This window comes from Salmo salar, chromosome ssa17 (genome assembly GCF_905237065.1).
Source record: "Salmo salar chromosome ssa17, Ssal_v3.1, whole genome shotgun sequence".
Taxonomy (NCBI): Eukaryota; Metazoa; Chordata; class Actinopteri; order Salmoniformes; family Salmonidae; genus Salmo; species Salmo salar.
The window spans coordinates 31,082,573-31,099,735 of record NC_059458.1 but is presented as its reverse complement, the minus strand read 5'-3'; the positions used below and the strand labels follow the sequence as shown (position 1 = coordinate 31,099,735).

Below are 17,163 nucleotides of genomic sequence, written 5' to 3'. Positions count from 1 at the left end.
AAACAACTACAAAGTTACAAGGTCCGTGGGTTCCGTAACAACAAAACAACTACAAAGTTACAAGGTCCGTGGGTTCCGTAACAACAGAAGCAGGGCAAGCTTCATCCTAACAGCCATCATCCTATTGAATAGTGGGACATAGGACACAATTTACACTACATGGCCAGACAGTAGGCTATACATGTCACAGGGTACTGTGTGTGAATGTGTGTTTACTTTGTATTGTATTCCATTATATTGTATTACAGTGTATTGAATTTGTGTATTTCCTTTGTGTCATATATACAGTAGAATTCCAATGCAAATGGACAATACAAAGTATGTTGCATCATACAAGCTCAATGCAACATTGACAGCAACTAAATGGTGGCTAGAATCCAACAAAATATCATGCTGCTGAGTGTCGCAAATTGAGTTGAACAATGTTAGCCTTAGCTCATGAGTCATCACCACATTGGTCATCATGACCCACTTAACTTTATGCCTGTCCGTTAAACTGCTTATAGGGAGGAGACTAGTGATCCTCCAGTCTACTAGAAGTGTTGGTCTAATTCAAAAGAGAGATTTTACTGCTCAGTGTTATTGTTTAGCGTTACTGTACGCTGAGCGGCTGCTACAGCCTATTCATTGTGCAAACCTCGTGAAGATCACTTTGGCGTCACCTTGTCCAGCTCCAAGCTACCTTTCCGCTCCACGAGAAGCGCGCGGGACAGTTGCTCGGCAACTCTGACGCAAGCTTGACGTTAATTAAGTGTGTTTTAGTTTATTATGGCAGGAGAAGATTTCCAGCCGAGTTTGAGTTACAGAGGTTGTGTGGATTATTGCATACCAGATTTATCCCCTGTTAACAAAATATGAGGAACAAATCGTCTGTGCGCAGTTCTTAGGAAAGTAGCCTGGGTGCTGTTCTAGAACGGCGGAGGATTCCAACAACATAGGTGGATGTATTGAACTGTAGATTTTCTCTGAAGGTAAATTACATGATTTTGTGTTGCAAATGAATAATAGGCTATGGTCTGTTTTTATTTCAATGACACTTGTTGGCTAAATGATATCTGTTTGTTCAACTCTTACACTGTTACGTAGGCTATAGTCTTTCCTCTCAGAAATAGTTAAATGGAATTACACTTCTGATAGGTGTTGAGATGTATAGCCTAGGCCTAGTAGATTTAATATCACAATTGTATATTTTTTCTTTCCTATTATATGCAGCCTATATATTGACAAAATATGGTCTCTCAATTGTGTTTACGGGAGTGGCCTAATAACGGTACTCTAATCCTGGGAAATGGACAATAGGTTTATCCAGTCACTGGGTTCCTCTGCACCATGGTGGTTTTATCAGATGGCTCTCCCCTGAGCCAGCCATGCCCCGGGGGGCCGGTTCAGGTCGGTTTCTACGAGATCATCAGGACGCTGGGGAAGGGAAACTTCGCTGTAGTTAAACTGGCTTGTCACAAAGTCACAAAAACCCAGGTGCGTAATTACGCATGCATAATGCATATGAAACATTTCTTCCCTACACCATAAAATCTCCAATATTCAACTCCACCTCTATATTCATTTTTGGTCCTTATACAGTTTGTTAACATAGAGGGATTTCATACTGTTAGGACTTACAGCCAGCTGCTGCTGAGCAAACAAGTAACAGAATGGGAAACATGGTTTCAGAGCATTTCATATTATTCTGTACATAAATCCGAGACAGTGTGATATGTTACTTTTCGTATTAATTTGTGGATGTCCATCATCCATGTCGTATGATATGTTAGGAATTACAATTTGTATGATATGTTACGAATTTGCTAAATGTATGAAATATTATGAATCCCAATTTGTTGTAGCTAACATTAGCTAGGTGGCTAACGTTAGTTAGGCTAGGGGTCGGGGTTAAGGCTAGGAGTCAGGTTAAAGTGTTAAATGGACACTTCTGGATATCTACTTACCTAGAGTCAGATGAACTCGTGGATACCATTTTTATGTCTCTGCGTGCAGTTTGAAGGAAGCTGCTAACTAGTGCTAGCGTTCGCACAATGACTGAAAGTCTATGGTTTCTTCTAGCAGCAAATACCCATAGACTTCCAGTCATTGTGTTAATGCTAGTTAGCGTTGGCTCTCAAAACAACCTCTTACTTACTTCATACTGGACACAGAGACATACAAATGGAATTGACAAGTTCATCTGACTCTGGGGAAGTGGATAAAGGGCCTCTTTGACAAAATCCCAAAGTATCATATCATACTAATGTTAGGGTTGAACTGGCTATTTGTATGCATAACTTATATAATATACTGGGGAAGCTATGCTAAGTACATAAACTACGGGTAAATCAACTGTTGAAGACAAGAAGAACTACAACCAACAACAGGAAGTGGGACCAGCCTGCACGCCGACGATAGGAGGAGCAAGTTTAAACCACGCTTCTCCTCCCTCTGACAGGCCAGCATTGAGCGGGAACTATCTCTGTCAGAGTATAAAAGAGAGAACAATGGAATGTGACGCTCTCTTCTTCTGTCTGCCCTGCTAGGTGTCACAGAGAGACTGTATATACGAACCACCCATTTACCACACACGTGTTTGCATTAATTAAAGTACAGCTAAATCAGAAGTTACTATGTGCTGACTATTTTGTTCTGATACCAGAAACGAACTGTCGCAACTTTAACACTAATTTGAGTGTCCACGGATTTACGTTTACTATGTTACGTCTAGTATATGTGACCAGGCTGGAATGGGACCTTGGCAGCGTCCGAAGTGGCACACTATTCCCTGTATATTCACAGTGCACTACTTTTGAACAGGGTCCAGGGCTTTGGTCAAAAGTAGTGCACTATATAGGGGTTAGGGTGCCATTTTGAAATTAACTATCTGCTTTCTGTACACACAGGTGGCCATTAAAATCATTGATAAGAAGAGACTGGAGCCCTCTGACCTGAAGAAGATCTACAGAGAGGTCGAGGTGATGAAGCTTCTCAACCATCCGCACATTATCAAGCTCTATCAGGTAGCTTCTCAACCATCCGCACATTATCAAGCTCTATCAGGTAGCTTCTCAACCATCCGCACATTATCAAGCTCTATCAGGTAGCTTCTCAACCATCCGCACATTATCAAGCTCTATCAGGTAGCTTCTCAACCATCCGCACATTATCAAGCTCTATCAGGTAGCTTCTCAACCATCCGCACATTATCAAGCTCTATCAGGTAGCTTCTCAACCATCTGCACATTATCAAGCTCTATCAGGTAGCTTCTCAACCATCTTCACATTATCAAGCTCTATCAGGTAGCTTCTCAACCATCTTCACATTATCAGGCTCTATCAGGAAGCTCCTCAACCATCCTCACATTATCAGGCTCTATCAGGTAGCTTCTCAACCATCTGCACATTATCGAACTCTATCAGGTAGCTTCTCAACCATCTTCACATTATCAAGCTCTATCAGGTAGCTTCTCAACCATCTTCACATTATCAGGCTCTATCAGGAAGCTTCTCAACCATCTGCACATTATCAGGCTCTATCAGGAAGCTCCTCAACCATCCTCACATTATCAAGCTCTATCAGGTAGCTTCTCAACCATCCTCACATTATCAAGCTCTATCAGGTAGAGGATAGAGTTGTGAAACTACGCTCTCTCTCTCTCTGACCCCTCTCTCTCATTCTCTACATGGAGGATTTTGAAAGGTCAGGTTGTTTATCTTGTAATAGGGGTTAAGTGTATGTTTCCCAGCCCTCAGCCCAGCCACCCCCAGCTCTATGAGTCACATGGGGATTTTCAGAATGGAAAATGACGACCCCGTCAACCCTCCCCTACTTCCAATATGGTCTCAAAGCAAATATTTCTTAAAACAGAGAATCTTTTACTTGTTTTTGTAATGGTTTTTAAGGATTCCAATATGGTTCCTGCTGTCATATTCTCACATTACACTTTGGGCACACTCTTCCACAGGCTTACACGTAATAATGACATGGGAAATGTATATTTAAGTTGTATTTATCAGTGAGTGTGCCTCTCTTGTGTCTTGCAGGTCATGGAAACTAAGGACATGTTGTACATGGTGATGGAGTATGCCAGGAACGGAGAGATGTTTGGTAAGTGGGAGGGTATCGCTCTAGAGGTGTCCATGATGCTTGGTGCAATCTCTTAGAACAGTGTGTTTGTGTGTGTGCACATGTGTACTTGATCACAAATTATTTACAATGATTCAATCAAACAATCTGAACCAACCAATCAATTACATTCCTCATTATTCACCCTCTATCCCCTCCTCTCCCATCCTCCCACCCTCTATCCCCTCCTCTCCCTACATCCCACCCTCTATCCCCTCCTCTCCCATCCTCCCACCCTCTATCCCCTCCTCTCCCTACATCCCACCCTCTATCCCCTCCTCTCCCATCCTCCCACCCTCTATCCCCTCCTCTCCCTACATCCCACCCTCTATCCCCTCCTCTCCCTACATCCCACCCTCTATCCCCTCCTCTCCCATCCTCCCACCCTCTATCCCCTCCTCTCCCTACATCCCACCCTCTATCCCCTCCTCTCCCATCCTCCCACCCTCTATCCCCTCCTCTCCCTACATCCCACCCTCTATCCCCTCCTCTCCCATCCTCCCACCCTCTATCCCCTCCTCTCCCTATATCCCACCCTCTATCCCCTCCTCTCCCATCCTCCCACCCTCTATCCCCTCCTCTCCCTATATCCCACCCTCTATCCACTCCTCTCCCTACATCGCACCCTCTATCCCCTCCTCTCCCATCCTTCCACCCTCTATCCCCTCCTCTCCCTACATCCCACCCTCTATCCCCTCCTCTCCCTATATCCCACCCTCTATCCCCTCCTCTCCCTACATCCCACCCTCTATCCCCTCTCCCTACATCCCCCCTCTATCCCCTCTCCCTACATCCCACCCTCTATCCCCTCCTCTCACTACATCCCACCCTCTATCCCCTCCTCTCCCTATATCCCACCCTCTATCCCCTCCTCTCCCTATATCCCACCCTCTATCCCCTCCTCTCCCATCCCCCCTCTATCCCCTCTCCCTACATCCCACCCTCTATCCCCTCCTCTCCCATCCTTCCACCCTCTATCCCCTCCTCTCCCTATATCCCACCCTCTATCCCCTACTCTCCCATCCTTCCACCCTCTATCCCCTCCTCTCCCATCCTTCCACCCTCTATCCCCTACTCTCCCATCCTTCCACCCTCTATCCCCTCCTCTCCCATCCTTCCACCCTCTATCCCCTACTCTCCCATCCTTCCACCCTCTATCCCTTCCTCTCCCATCCTTCCACCCTCTATCCCCTCCTCTCCCATCCTTCCACCCTCTATCCCTTCCTCTCCCATCCTTCCACCCTCTATCCCCTACTCTCCCATCCTTCCACCCTCTATCCCCTCCTCTCCCATCCTTCCACCCTCTATCCCTTCCTCTCCCATCCTTCCAACCTCTAACCCCTCCTCTCCCTACATCCCACCCTCTATCCCCTCTCCCTACATCCCACCCTCTATCCCCTCCTCTCCCATCCACCCACCCTCTATCCCCTCTCCCTACATCCCACCCTCTTTCTGTAGACTACCTGTTGTCGTTGGGGCGGCTGAGTGAGAGTGAGGCTCGCAGGAAGTTCTGTCAGATCCTGTCAGCGGTGGACTACTGCCACAGCAACCACATCGTCCACAGAGACCTGAAGGCTGAGAACCTTCTGCTGGACTCCAACATGGACATCAAAGTAGCAGGTACAGGCAGAAAGGAGAGTTTCGGAAATCAATCAACCTTGAATCACAGAAAGATGGATGTTTAAAAAACAGGCCAAATAGAATTGCTTTAGATAGTAATTAAGCTACAGTGCATTCGGAAAGTATTCAGACCCAAATACTTTTTCCACATTTTGTTACTTTATAGCCTTATTCTAAAATTAATAAAATCGTTTTTTTCCCTCATCAATCCAAAATGTAAATAAGGTATATCTGTTTTTATTTGTAATAAATTTGCAAAAATTTCTAAAAACATGTTTTCACTTTGTCATTATGGGGTATTGTGTGTAGATTGATGAGGGGAAAAAAATATTTGATCAATTTTTGAATAAGGCTGTAACGTAACAAAATGTAGATAAAGTCAAGGGGTCTGAATACTTTCCGAATGCACTGTATATTATATAATATTTTTTTAGATTCTATTAAAGGTGGTGGTTTAAAAAATGTAAACAATTATTCACCTACAGTATGGTTGCTATGGTGTCCCTTGTCATGTGCATATGTGTCCTATGATATGATTGAGAATGTTCCAGAGGATTCACAAGGGCTTTAGGCAGGGCTTTTCAATTCCGGTCCTAGTGGGCCTAAACATCTCTGTTTTTTGTTTCTACCTGGTAGTTAATTGCACTCACCTGGTGTCCCGGGTCTGAATCAGTCCCTGATTAGAAGGAGAGGATGAAAAACAGAAGTATTTTGGCTTTCCAGGACCGGAATTGAACAGCCCTGGCTTTAGGGGATATATTAATGGACTGATCTGATATTAATGGACTTTTTCCTCTCCCTCCCTGTAGACTTTGGTTTTGGGAACTTCTTCAGTGAAGGACAATTTCTGTCCACCTGGTGTGGGTCCCCTCCCTACGCCGCTCCAGAGGTGTTTGAGGGGATTGAGTACGAGGGGCCTCCTCTAGACATCTGGGTAAGGGACCAGGAAGGGATGGTTTCCCTCCTATTCTCTTGCTTTGGGTTGATTATTTCTCTATAATGTCATGGGAATGAAAGTGCAGATGAAGGTTGTATGTTTTCAGATCTCAGAATCCCTCTTGTACTGTAATAACCTTATAGGTAGTTATTGTGGTGTAGAGATGATTCATCAGGAATTCTATATCTTTATCTGGTAGTGACAATAGTACTAATAGCAGTAGGAAGTGGCAGGACTGTGGTCCTCATCTCGCTCACCCCCTTTGGTGTTCAGAGTCTGGGCGTGGTGCTGTACGTGTTGGTGTGTGGCGTCCTGCCCTTTGACGGCCCCTCACTCCCCGCGCTCAGACAGAGGGTCCGGGAGGGCCGCTTCAGAATCCCCTTCTACATGTCCCAAGGTACGGTCCTGCAGGAGTGGTCACATGACAGATACTCACAGCACAAGGCTGAAACCACACCCTATTACCTATTTTGTGTGCTACTCTAAGTATCGATAAATATATATATATTTACAGTACCAGTCAAAGGTTTGGACACATCCACTTATTCAAGGGTTTTTCTTTATTCTTTGACTATGTTCTACACTGTAGAATAATAGTGAAGATATCACAACTATGAAATAACACATATGGAATCATGTAGTAACCAAAAAAGTGTTAACCAAATCAAAATATATTTTAGATTCTTAAAAGTAGCCACCCTTTGCCTTGATGACAGCTTTGCACACTCCTGGCATTCTCTCAACCAGCTGGACTTTTAACAGGTGTGCCTAGTTAAAAGTTCATTTGTGAAATGTCTTTCCTTAATGCATTTGAGCCAATCAGTTGTGTTGTGACAAGGTAGGGGTGGTATACAGAAGATAGCCCTATTTGGTAAAATATCAAGTCCATGTGTTATTTCATAGTTTTGATGTCTTCACTATTATTCTACAATGTAGAAAATAGTAAAAATAATGAAAAACCCTTGAATGAATAGGTGTGTCCAACCTTTTGTACTGTATATATTTTGGTTGTTGTTGCTAGGTAGCGTTAGCTAGTGCTAGTTGACTGTACCTGTGCCATAACTCTGGTATTCTTCATCCTATAGCTTGTTCTCCATCTTCTTTTTAAATAGTGAGCCAACATGTTTTCCGCACTTTTATTTCCATGACTGATCAAAACTCGCTAGTCTCTCTGCAGCAGACATATAGTGAGCAGTATGTTTGGAACATCAATTGTCAATACATATCGTATGGTGATAATATTGCATTGTGAGGTCCCTGGCAATTCCCAGCCCTTGATAATAGGGTGCCATTTCGGACCCATTCACAGACAACGTTAGATATGATTGTAGATCTTATAAATCCATGTTGTATTACATCAACCAAACACTGCTGTAGTCACCACCAACAAAACTATCGTCTTTTCTTTAGATCATAGAACACTAAAACCAATCAAACTACAGCGGTGACCTCAGCCGGTTCTGAAACCCTCTTCATTTTGTCCCTTATCTCCCTCCATACCATCAGACTGTGAGAACCTGGTGAGGAGGATGTTGGTAATTGAACCAGCCAAACGGATCACGGTGGCCCGGATCAAGAAGCACCGCTGGATGAAGTCGGATCCCCCGGCCACGGCAGCCCCTCCAGAGATGCCCCAGCCGAACCCTGCCCCTGATGCAGAGCCCTGTCTGGGCGAGAATTACAGCAAGCCGGTCCTTGGCCTCATGCAGACCCTGGGCATCGACCGGCAGAGGACCATTGAGGTGAGTCGGAGAAATACTAAGAAACCAGTATGAGTCCTATGTGTTACTCCATATCTGTGTAGCTACATTTCCTACTGTTTGTAATTTCAATAGCTCTCTCTCTCTCTCCCCCCCCCCTCTCTCTCTCTCTCTCTCTCTCTCTCTCTCTACCTCTCTCTCTCTCTCTCTGTCTCTCTCTGTCTCTTTCTCTCTCTCTCTCTCTCCCTCGCTCTCTCCCTCCCCCCTCTCTCTCTCTCTCCCTCGCTCTCTCCCTCCCCCCCTCTCTCTCTCCCTCGCTCTCTCCCTCCCCCCCTCTCTCTACCTCTCTCTCTCTACCTCTCTCCAGTCTCTTCAGAGCAGCAGCTACAACCACTTCTCTGCTATCTATCGTCTCATGCTGGAGAAGGTGAAAGAGCTCCGCTCACTCAGACAACCCTCGAGCACCGAAAAGGTGACCCCCAACCCTGACCACGGCACTCTGCTACCGACCTGCATTAGTGAGGAGGATCACCATGGAAACCAGGGGGAGGAGCCACAGGAAGAGGAGCTGCAAGAGGAGGGAGGGGCAGCACCCCTCTCCTTACACCCCTCCTGCAGACACACTCTGGCTGAGGTCTCTGCCCGCCTCCAGCAGTGCAGCCCACCTTGTGAGTACTGAGACACACACATACACAAATCTGAACTATGTTAATTTAGATACAAACATTTGCATGAAGTACACACAAACACAAACTCTCACACACACACACCGCTACATTTACATTTACGTCATTTAGCAGACGCTCTTATCCAGAGCGACTTACAGTAGTGAATGCATACATTTCATTTCATGCATTTATTTTTTTTTATAAAAAAAAAAAATGTGTACTGACCTCCCGTGGGAATCGAACCCACAACCCTGGCGTTGCACACACCATGCTGGCATTGCAAACACCATGCTCTACCAACTGAGCCACAGGGAAGACACTATACACACACCACTATACACACACCACTATATACACACCAAGATACACACCACTATACACACACCACTATATACACACCACTATACACACCACTATACACACACCACTATACACACTCCACTGTACACACCACTATACACACCACTGTACACAACATTATACACACACCACTATACACACCACTGTACACAACACTATACACACCACTGTACACACCACTATACACACTCCACTGTACACACCACTATACACACCACTATACACACACCACTATACACACTAGAGATCGACCGATTAATCGGAATGGCCGATTAATTAGGGCCGATTTCAAGTTTTCATAACAATCGGTAATCGGTATTTTTGGCCACCGATTTGCCGATTTTAAATAAAAAAAAACGTTTTTATTTTATTTTTTTAAACCTTTATTTAACTAGGCAAGTCAGTTAAAGGACACATTCTTATTTTCAATGACGGCCTAGGAACGGTGGGTTAACTGCCTTGTTCAGGGGCAGAACGACAGATTTTTACCTTGTCAGCTTAGGGATGCAACCTTACGTTAACTAGCCCAACGCTCTAACCACCTGCTTTACGTTGCCACGGTAAGTTGCTAGCTAGCATTAAACTTATCTTATAAAAAAACTATCAATCAATCATAATCACTAGTTAACTACACATGGTTGATGATATTACTAGTTTATCTAGCCTGTCCTGCGTTGCATATAATCGATGTGCTGCGCATTCGCGAAAAAGGACCGTCTTTGCTCCGACGTGTTCCTAACCATAAACATCAATGTCTTTCTTAAAATCAATACACAAGTATATATATTTTAAACCTGCATATTTAGTTAATATTACCTGCTAACATGAATTTATTTTAACTAGGGAAAATGTGTCACTTCTCTTGCAAACAGAGTTAGGGTATATGCAGCAGTTTGGGCCGCCTGGCTTGTTGCGAACTGTGAAGACTATTTCTTCCTAACAAAGACAGCCGACTTCGCCAAACGGGGGATGATTTAACAAAAGCACATTTGCGGAAAAAAAAGCACAATCGTTGCACGACTGTACCTAACCATAAACATCAATGCCTTTCTTAAAATCAATACACAGAAGTATATATTTTTAAACCTGCATATTTAGCTAAAAGAAATCCAGGTTAGCAGGCAATATTAACCAGGTGAAATTGTGTCACTTCTCTTGCGTTCGTTGCACGCAGAATCAGGGTATACAGAATCTGGCTCGTTGCGAACTAATTTGCCCGAATTTTACGGAACTATGAAATAACATTGTAGGTTGTGCAATGTAACAGGAATATTTAGACTTATGGATGCCACCCGTTAGATAAAATACGGAACGGTTCCGTATGTCACTGAAAGAATAATGTTTTCGAGATGATAGTTTCCGGATTTGACCATATTAATGACCTAAGGTTTATTATATTATAGTTAAGTCTATGATTTGATATTTGATAGAGCAGTCTGACTGAGCGGTGGTAGGCAGCAGCAGGCTCGTAATAGTCAAAGGTATATGGTTTAGAGAGAAATAGTTGACGCGTCATAATTCCTGTAATAACTTGCGGCTGAACTTGAAAGGGGTTCCTTCGTTGTTTTACCGTTCATGTCTTCCATAGAGAATGTCTTGATCTACTTCAAATAAGGTCTGTGTTTTGTGCTTAACCCGCCTCGGCGTTTTGATACCCGTGTAAATCTCACTAGGTAACGTTTGGCAACATATTTTCATAAATCCACTCTACAAAAAAAATTATCTTCGCTTATATTGATCAGAGTTATATCCTATGGATATCTACACAGTTATGAAATTGGCAAGGTGGTGTAAGCCTAAACCAAACACAGACCTTATTTTAAGTTAATCTAAAAATATCCTATGGAATAAATTAAGGAACCGCTTTTCAGATTTTGCTAGAAGGTGTCATGGGAATTATGACTCGCACTTTGGTAGTCAATTCTTACCATGCCCATTATTAAAATAGGATTTCCTGCATATAGAAATTACAGTTTTTGTTTAGAGCATTCATCACAGGTAACTTAAACTCTATTTTTATTATTCAAACAGTTGAGACTATTTGTCTCCTAAGCAGACTCTTCAGTATCGTTGTCACTTCAGAGCTGTGTGTGTGTGTGTGTGTGTGTGTGTGTGTGTGTGTGTGTGTGTGTGTGTGTGTGTGTGTGTGTGTGTGTGTGTGTGTGTGTGTGTGTGTGTGTGTATATATATACATATTAAAAAAAATAATAATAATAATTACACACTCCACTGTACACACCACTATACACACACCACTATACACTCCACTGTACACACCACTATACACAACACTATACAAACACCACTATACACACCACTATACACACACCACTATACACACCACTACATACACACCACTATACTCACCGTTATACACACTCCACTATACACACCACTATACACACACCACTATACACAACACTATACACACACCACTATACACACACCACTGTACACACCACTATACCCACCACTATACACACACCACTATACCCACCACTATACCCACCACTATACACACCACTATACACACCACTACACACACCACTATACATACCACTATATGCACCACTATACACACCACTATGAACACACCACTATACACACCATTATACACACTCCACTATATACACCACTATGCACACCACTATATACACCACTATACACACCACTATACAGACACCACTGTACGCACACCACAAAACATAGCCCACTATACATAGCCCACTATGCACGCACCACTATAGACACACCACTATACATACACCACTATACACACCACTATATACACCACTATACACACCACTATAGACACACCACTATACCCGCCACTATACACACCACTATACACACACCACTACACACACCACTATACATACCACAATAAACACCACTATATACACCACTATACACACCACTATACACACACCACTATACACACACCACTATACATACCACAATAAACACCACTATATACACCACTATACACACCACTATACACACACACTATACACACACCCACTGTACGCACACCACTATACATAGCCCACTATACACACACCACTATACATAGCCCACTATACACACACCACTTTACACACCACTATACACACACTATACACATACCACTATACACACCACTGTACACACCACTATACACACACCACTATACATAGCCCACTATACACGCACCACTATAGACACACCACTATACATACACCACTATACACACCACCATAGACACACCACTATGCACACCACTATACACACCACTATATACACACCACTATGCACACACCACTATACATAGCCCACTATACACGCACCACTATACACACCACTATACACACCCCTATACAAACCACTATACACACACCGCTATGTATAACCCATTATGCATACACCACAATACACACACCACTATATACACACCACTATACACACACCACTATACCCACCACTATACACACATGACTATACACCACTATACACATACCACTATACACACACCACTTTACACACCACTATACACACACTATACACATACCACTGTACACACCACTATACACACCGCTATATACACACCGCTATATACACACCACTATGCACATACCACTATACACACACCACTATACACACCACTGTACACACCACTGTACACACCACTATACACACACCACTACACACACCACTATACATACCACTATACACACCGCTATACACACCACTATATGCATCACTATACACACCACTATATACACCACTATGCACACCATTATACACACACCACTATAAACACACCACTATACACACCATTATATACACCACTATACACACCACTATATACACCACTATACACACACCACTATATACACACCACTATACACACACCACTATACACACCATTATATACACCACTATACACACCATTATACACACCACTATACATAGCCCACTTTCACATTGTCACAAAGTTACATGGCTAAAGTTCCCTACTCTCTCCTCATCTACAGGTGTTGTGGTAAACTCATCTGACCAAGCTTCCTCAGATAGTTTCTCCTCTTCCTCCTCATCCTTCTCTGCCAGTCCCAGCCTGTCCAGCCCTATTGAGGACTCTTATATGTTACTTGACACTACTGTGGTTGGCCCTGGGACCTATAGCCCCACAGAGTCCCCCCTGGCCCTGTCCTCTACCGTGCCCAGCACTGTTGACGGCCCCTATCAGTTACTGGTCACTACAGGACATCTGGCCCAGGCACTGTCATCCACCCTGCAGCCCCCTCCCCAGGACAGCCTCCCCATACCTAGCTTCCAGGAGGGCCGCCGAGCCTCCGACATGGACACCGGCACTCTAACACAAGGTATGGACGACCACTTCAAAATTAAAGCACAGATCAAGTATGACGGATGGAAAAAAGAAAACCTTCTTATGTATACTGTAATTGGCTCCTGTCTTACACATTGGAGACATCTCTTGTGTTTTAATCATCTTTGATGTAGATCAGAAATGACAAAGGTCCTAGAATGGATCCTTGAGGAACTCCACAAGATATTAAGATACCCGTCGGTCTGCACACACAAACTGCTCTCTAAAATAAACATCATTCCGTTACCGTTTGTAACAATTTAGTTCTAGATCTATTCTTGTCGGCTTTCATAAAGGTTTATGATGTCATGATCTTTGACCTCTGTTTCAGGTCTGAGGGTGTTCCGCCAGCAGTTGAGGAGGGAGGCCAGTGCCAAGGGCCTGCTGGGACTGAACAAGATGAAGAGCCCCGGGATCCTGCACGGGTGGTCCCCCCCAGCCTCTGGCTCTGCACCCAGCCCCCCTGCCTGGGGGGGGCGAGACCTGTCCCACTGTGTCCCCACCACACCACTGTCAGAGGAGGGCTTCCAGCAGCAGAAGTGAGGCAGACCCTTTTGTTTCTTATCATTGTGACTCAAATTATTATCAAGCCATTTTGATTTGGGTTAAATACATTTGTCAAAAGCTTTTAAGCATTTGCCTGATTTGTCTTGGACGTTGCACCTGCAACCGGTTCTATTGGTTCCACTGGTTCCACTGGTTCCATTGGTTCCATTGTATTGGAGCAAACTAAATGAAGCGCAGCCCAAGTATTTGAAAATATTAGACACCTGTTGTTGTACTGACTTTTCTCTGTGTCTTCCCCCAGAGTGATCCAGATTCCACTGTGCCAATTCCACCCGACCACACCTGTTCCTCCCCACCACCCCATGTCTTCCTCCCCGCCACCACACCTCTTCCTGTCTCCTCCCGTCCCTCCTAACGTTCCCGCACCTCCTCGTCCTCCTATTGGTCTGTTCTCCACACGCACACTGTCACATGACTTCCTCACACCCTCCCTTCAACAGAACCACTCACTACACCCAGAACTACACCCAGAACTACACCCACAGCCACAACTACAACCACAACTACACCCACAACCACAACTACACCCACAACTACACCTACAGCCACACCCACAACTACAACCACAACTACACCCACAGCCACAACTACAACCACAACTACACCCACAACTACACCCATACCTACAACGACACCCACAACTACAACCACAACTACACCCACAGCCACAACTACACCCACAACTACAACCACAACTACACTCACAACTACACTCACAGTCACAACTACACCCACAACTACAACTACAACCACACTCACAGCTACACCCACAGCTACACCAAAAGACACACCCACAACCACAATCTTACCTATCTCTATGCTCGGATCAACCGCTAGACTTATCCCCTTCCTCCTCCTCTTCCTCCTTCTCTTCTTCAGCCATGGTGGCGTCAGCTGGCCACCTCTTGGAGACCCATCTCCATATCAGTTCTCCTCGGGTTGAGAACCACACCCAACCCTTCTCTGACGCTCCTCACCTCCCTGTTCAGCCCCAGTTCCCCCACCCGAAACCCCAGTCTCAGCCTAAACTACTGCACCCCCACCCAGACCCCCAGTCTCAACTACTGCACCCCCACCCAGACCCCCAGTCTCAACTACTGCACCCCCACCCAGACCCCCAGACTCAACTACTGCACCCCCACCCAGACCCCCAGTCTCAACTACTGCACCCCCACCCAGACCCCCAGTCTCAACTACTGCACCCCCACCCAGACCCCCAGACTCAACTACTGCACCCCCACCCAGACCCCCAGGCTCAACTACTACACCCCCACCCCCACCCGAAACCCCAGTCTCAACTACTGCACCCCCACCCAAAACCCCAGTCTCAACTACTGCACCCCCACCCCCACCCAAAACCCCAGTCTCAACTACTGCACCCCCACCCAAAACCCCAGTCTCAACTACTGCACCCCCACCCAAAACCCCAGTCTCAACTACTGCACCCCCACCCAGACCCCCAGACTCAACTACTACACCCCCACCCAGACCCCCAGACTCAACTACTACACCCCCACCCCCACCCGAAACCCCAGTCTCAACTACTGCACCCCCACCCAAAACCCCAGTATCAGCCTAAGCTACTCCACCCCCACCCAGACCCCCAGTCTCAACTACTACACCCCCACAACCACCCAGACCCCCAGTCTCAGCTACTGCACCCCACCCCCACAACCACCCAGACCCCCAGTCTCAGCTACAGCAACCCCACTCCCACCCCCACAACTACCCAGACCCCCAGTCTCAGCTACAGCACCTCCACAACCACCCCCACAACTACCCAGACCCCCAGTCTCAGCCTCAGTTACTGTATTCCCACTCTGACCCCCAGCCTCAGCCAAGGCCCTGGGCCAACCACCGCCTCAATACCCACTCCCAGACCTCCAGGCGGCCCCAGCTCCAGCGCCAGCCACGTCTGCCTCCATGCCCAGTAGGGAGAATGGATCCTGGGTACGGACCGTAGGAAACACCCAGGACTAAAGGCCTAGAAGCTGTTGGACAGCAACTGTCTCAAGGCTAACATTAGGACTCAGAGAGAGACTAGAGAAATGGAACTGGGCCTCAGACTGATGTCCCCAATGACTCATTGCCTCGATGCTCTGGCAACAGTGGACGTTAATAAAGAAGGATGACATCAGTGGGACCTACTTAGGATGGACTGTGAGTCTAATGGTGGAATGAGCTTCCCCTAAAGCTAGGACAGCAGAGTCCCTGGCCATCTTCCGAAAACAACTGAAACTCTACCTCTTCAAACAGTATCTTAAATAAGACATTGCACTTCTCTTTTCCTACTAGCACTGGCTTAGCCCTCTGTATTGGGGAAAAATGTACTTCGACTGTGATATGTGGTTGTCTCACCTAGCTATCTTAATATGAATGCACTTTGGATAAAGGTGTCTGCTAAATGACTCTACATTTTTTTTATATAATGTAATGCTGATCATGTGCAAACTGTCATGTCTGTTGTTGTGTGAACTGAAAATACCAATAATTGACCTACTGTGGAGACAGCAGTCCTTTCCAGGAAGCACGACTCCCAGTATTCTCCTATTATCCTATTACATAATAGGTTAAGTGGTAGTTGTCTCCCTGTCGTCTTCCATAAACTGTCTTTGATTCAGTGCAGTTGGCATGAGGAAGACGACTTAAAATAAGTGTTTTCTCATGCAGTTTGAATTCAGACCCGCCTTGTGCCTTTTGAACACACAAGATGACTGTTGTATTGAGTAGACCAGACTCAACAAACCTCTCTGTAATACGTTTATTGTATTTGTCGAACATTGTAAATTGAGTTTTGTAGTTGAATACTTTTTCATACATTGTTGGATCATTTT

General features: G+C 45.2%; 1 protein-coding gene across 1 annotated transcript; it reads left to right on the top strand.

Annotated features, from left to right (window-relative positions):
• Nucleotides 1–217: 217 nt before the first annotated feature.
• On the top strand, nucleotides 218–16,292 carry LOC106574764 (serine/threonine-protein kinase SIK2). The gene is made up of 14 exons (XM_045698615.1): nucleotides 218–971; nucleotides 1,300–1,476; nucleotides 2,889–3,005; nucleotides 4,030–4,093; nucleotides 5,570–5,731; nucleotides 6,541–6,665; nucleotides 6,942–7,065; nucleotides 8,175–8,410; nucleotides 8,736–9,036; nucleotides 13,410–13,757; nucleotides 14,094–14,301; nucleotides 14,571–14,873; nucleotides 15,319–15,974; nucleotides 16,012–16,292. The coding sequence occupies exons 2-14, from the start codon at nucleotides 1,330–1,332 to the stop codon at nucleotides 16,290–16,292; spliced, it is 3,072 nt and encodes a 1,023-aa protein (XP_045554571.1). The 5' UTR covers nucleotides 218–971; nucleotides 1,300–1,329.
• The last annotated feature ends 871 nt before the right edge of the window (nucleotides 16,293–17,163 follow it).

Excerpts from the sequence above, each read along its gene's own strand:
- LOC106574764 (XM_045698615.1), top strand. The coding sequence starts at position 1,330 with ATGGTGGTTTTATCAGATGGCTCTCCCCTGAGCCAGCCATGCCCCGGG. Across the intron at positions 7,066-8,174 it reads CCCCTTCTACATGTCCCAAG|ACTGTGAGAACCTGGTGAGG; the intron begins GTACGGTCCTGC and ends CCATACCATCAG. Across the intron at positions 14,874-15,318 it reads CACCCACAACTACACCTACA|CCCCAGTTCCCCCACCCGAA; the intron begins GCCACACCCACA and ends CTCCCTGTTCAG.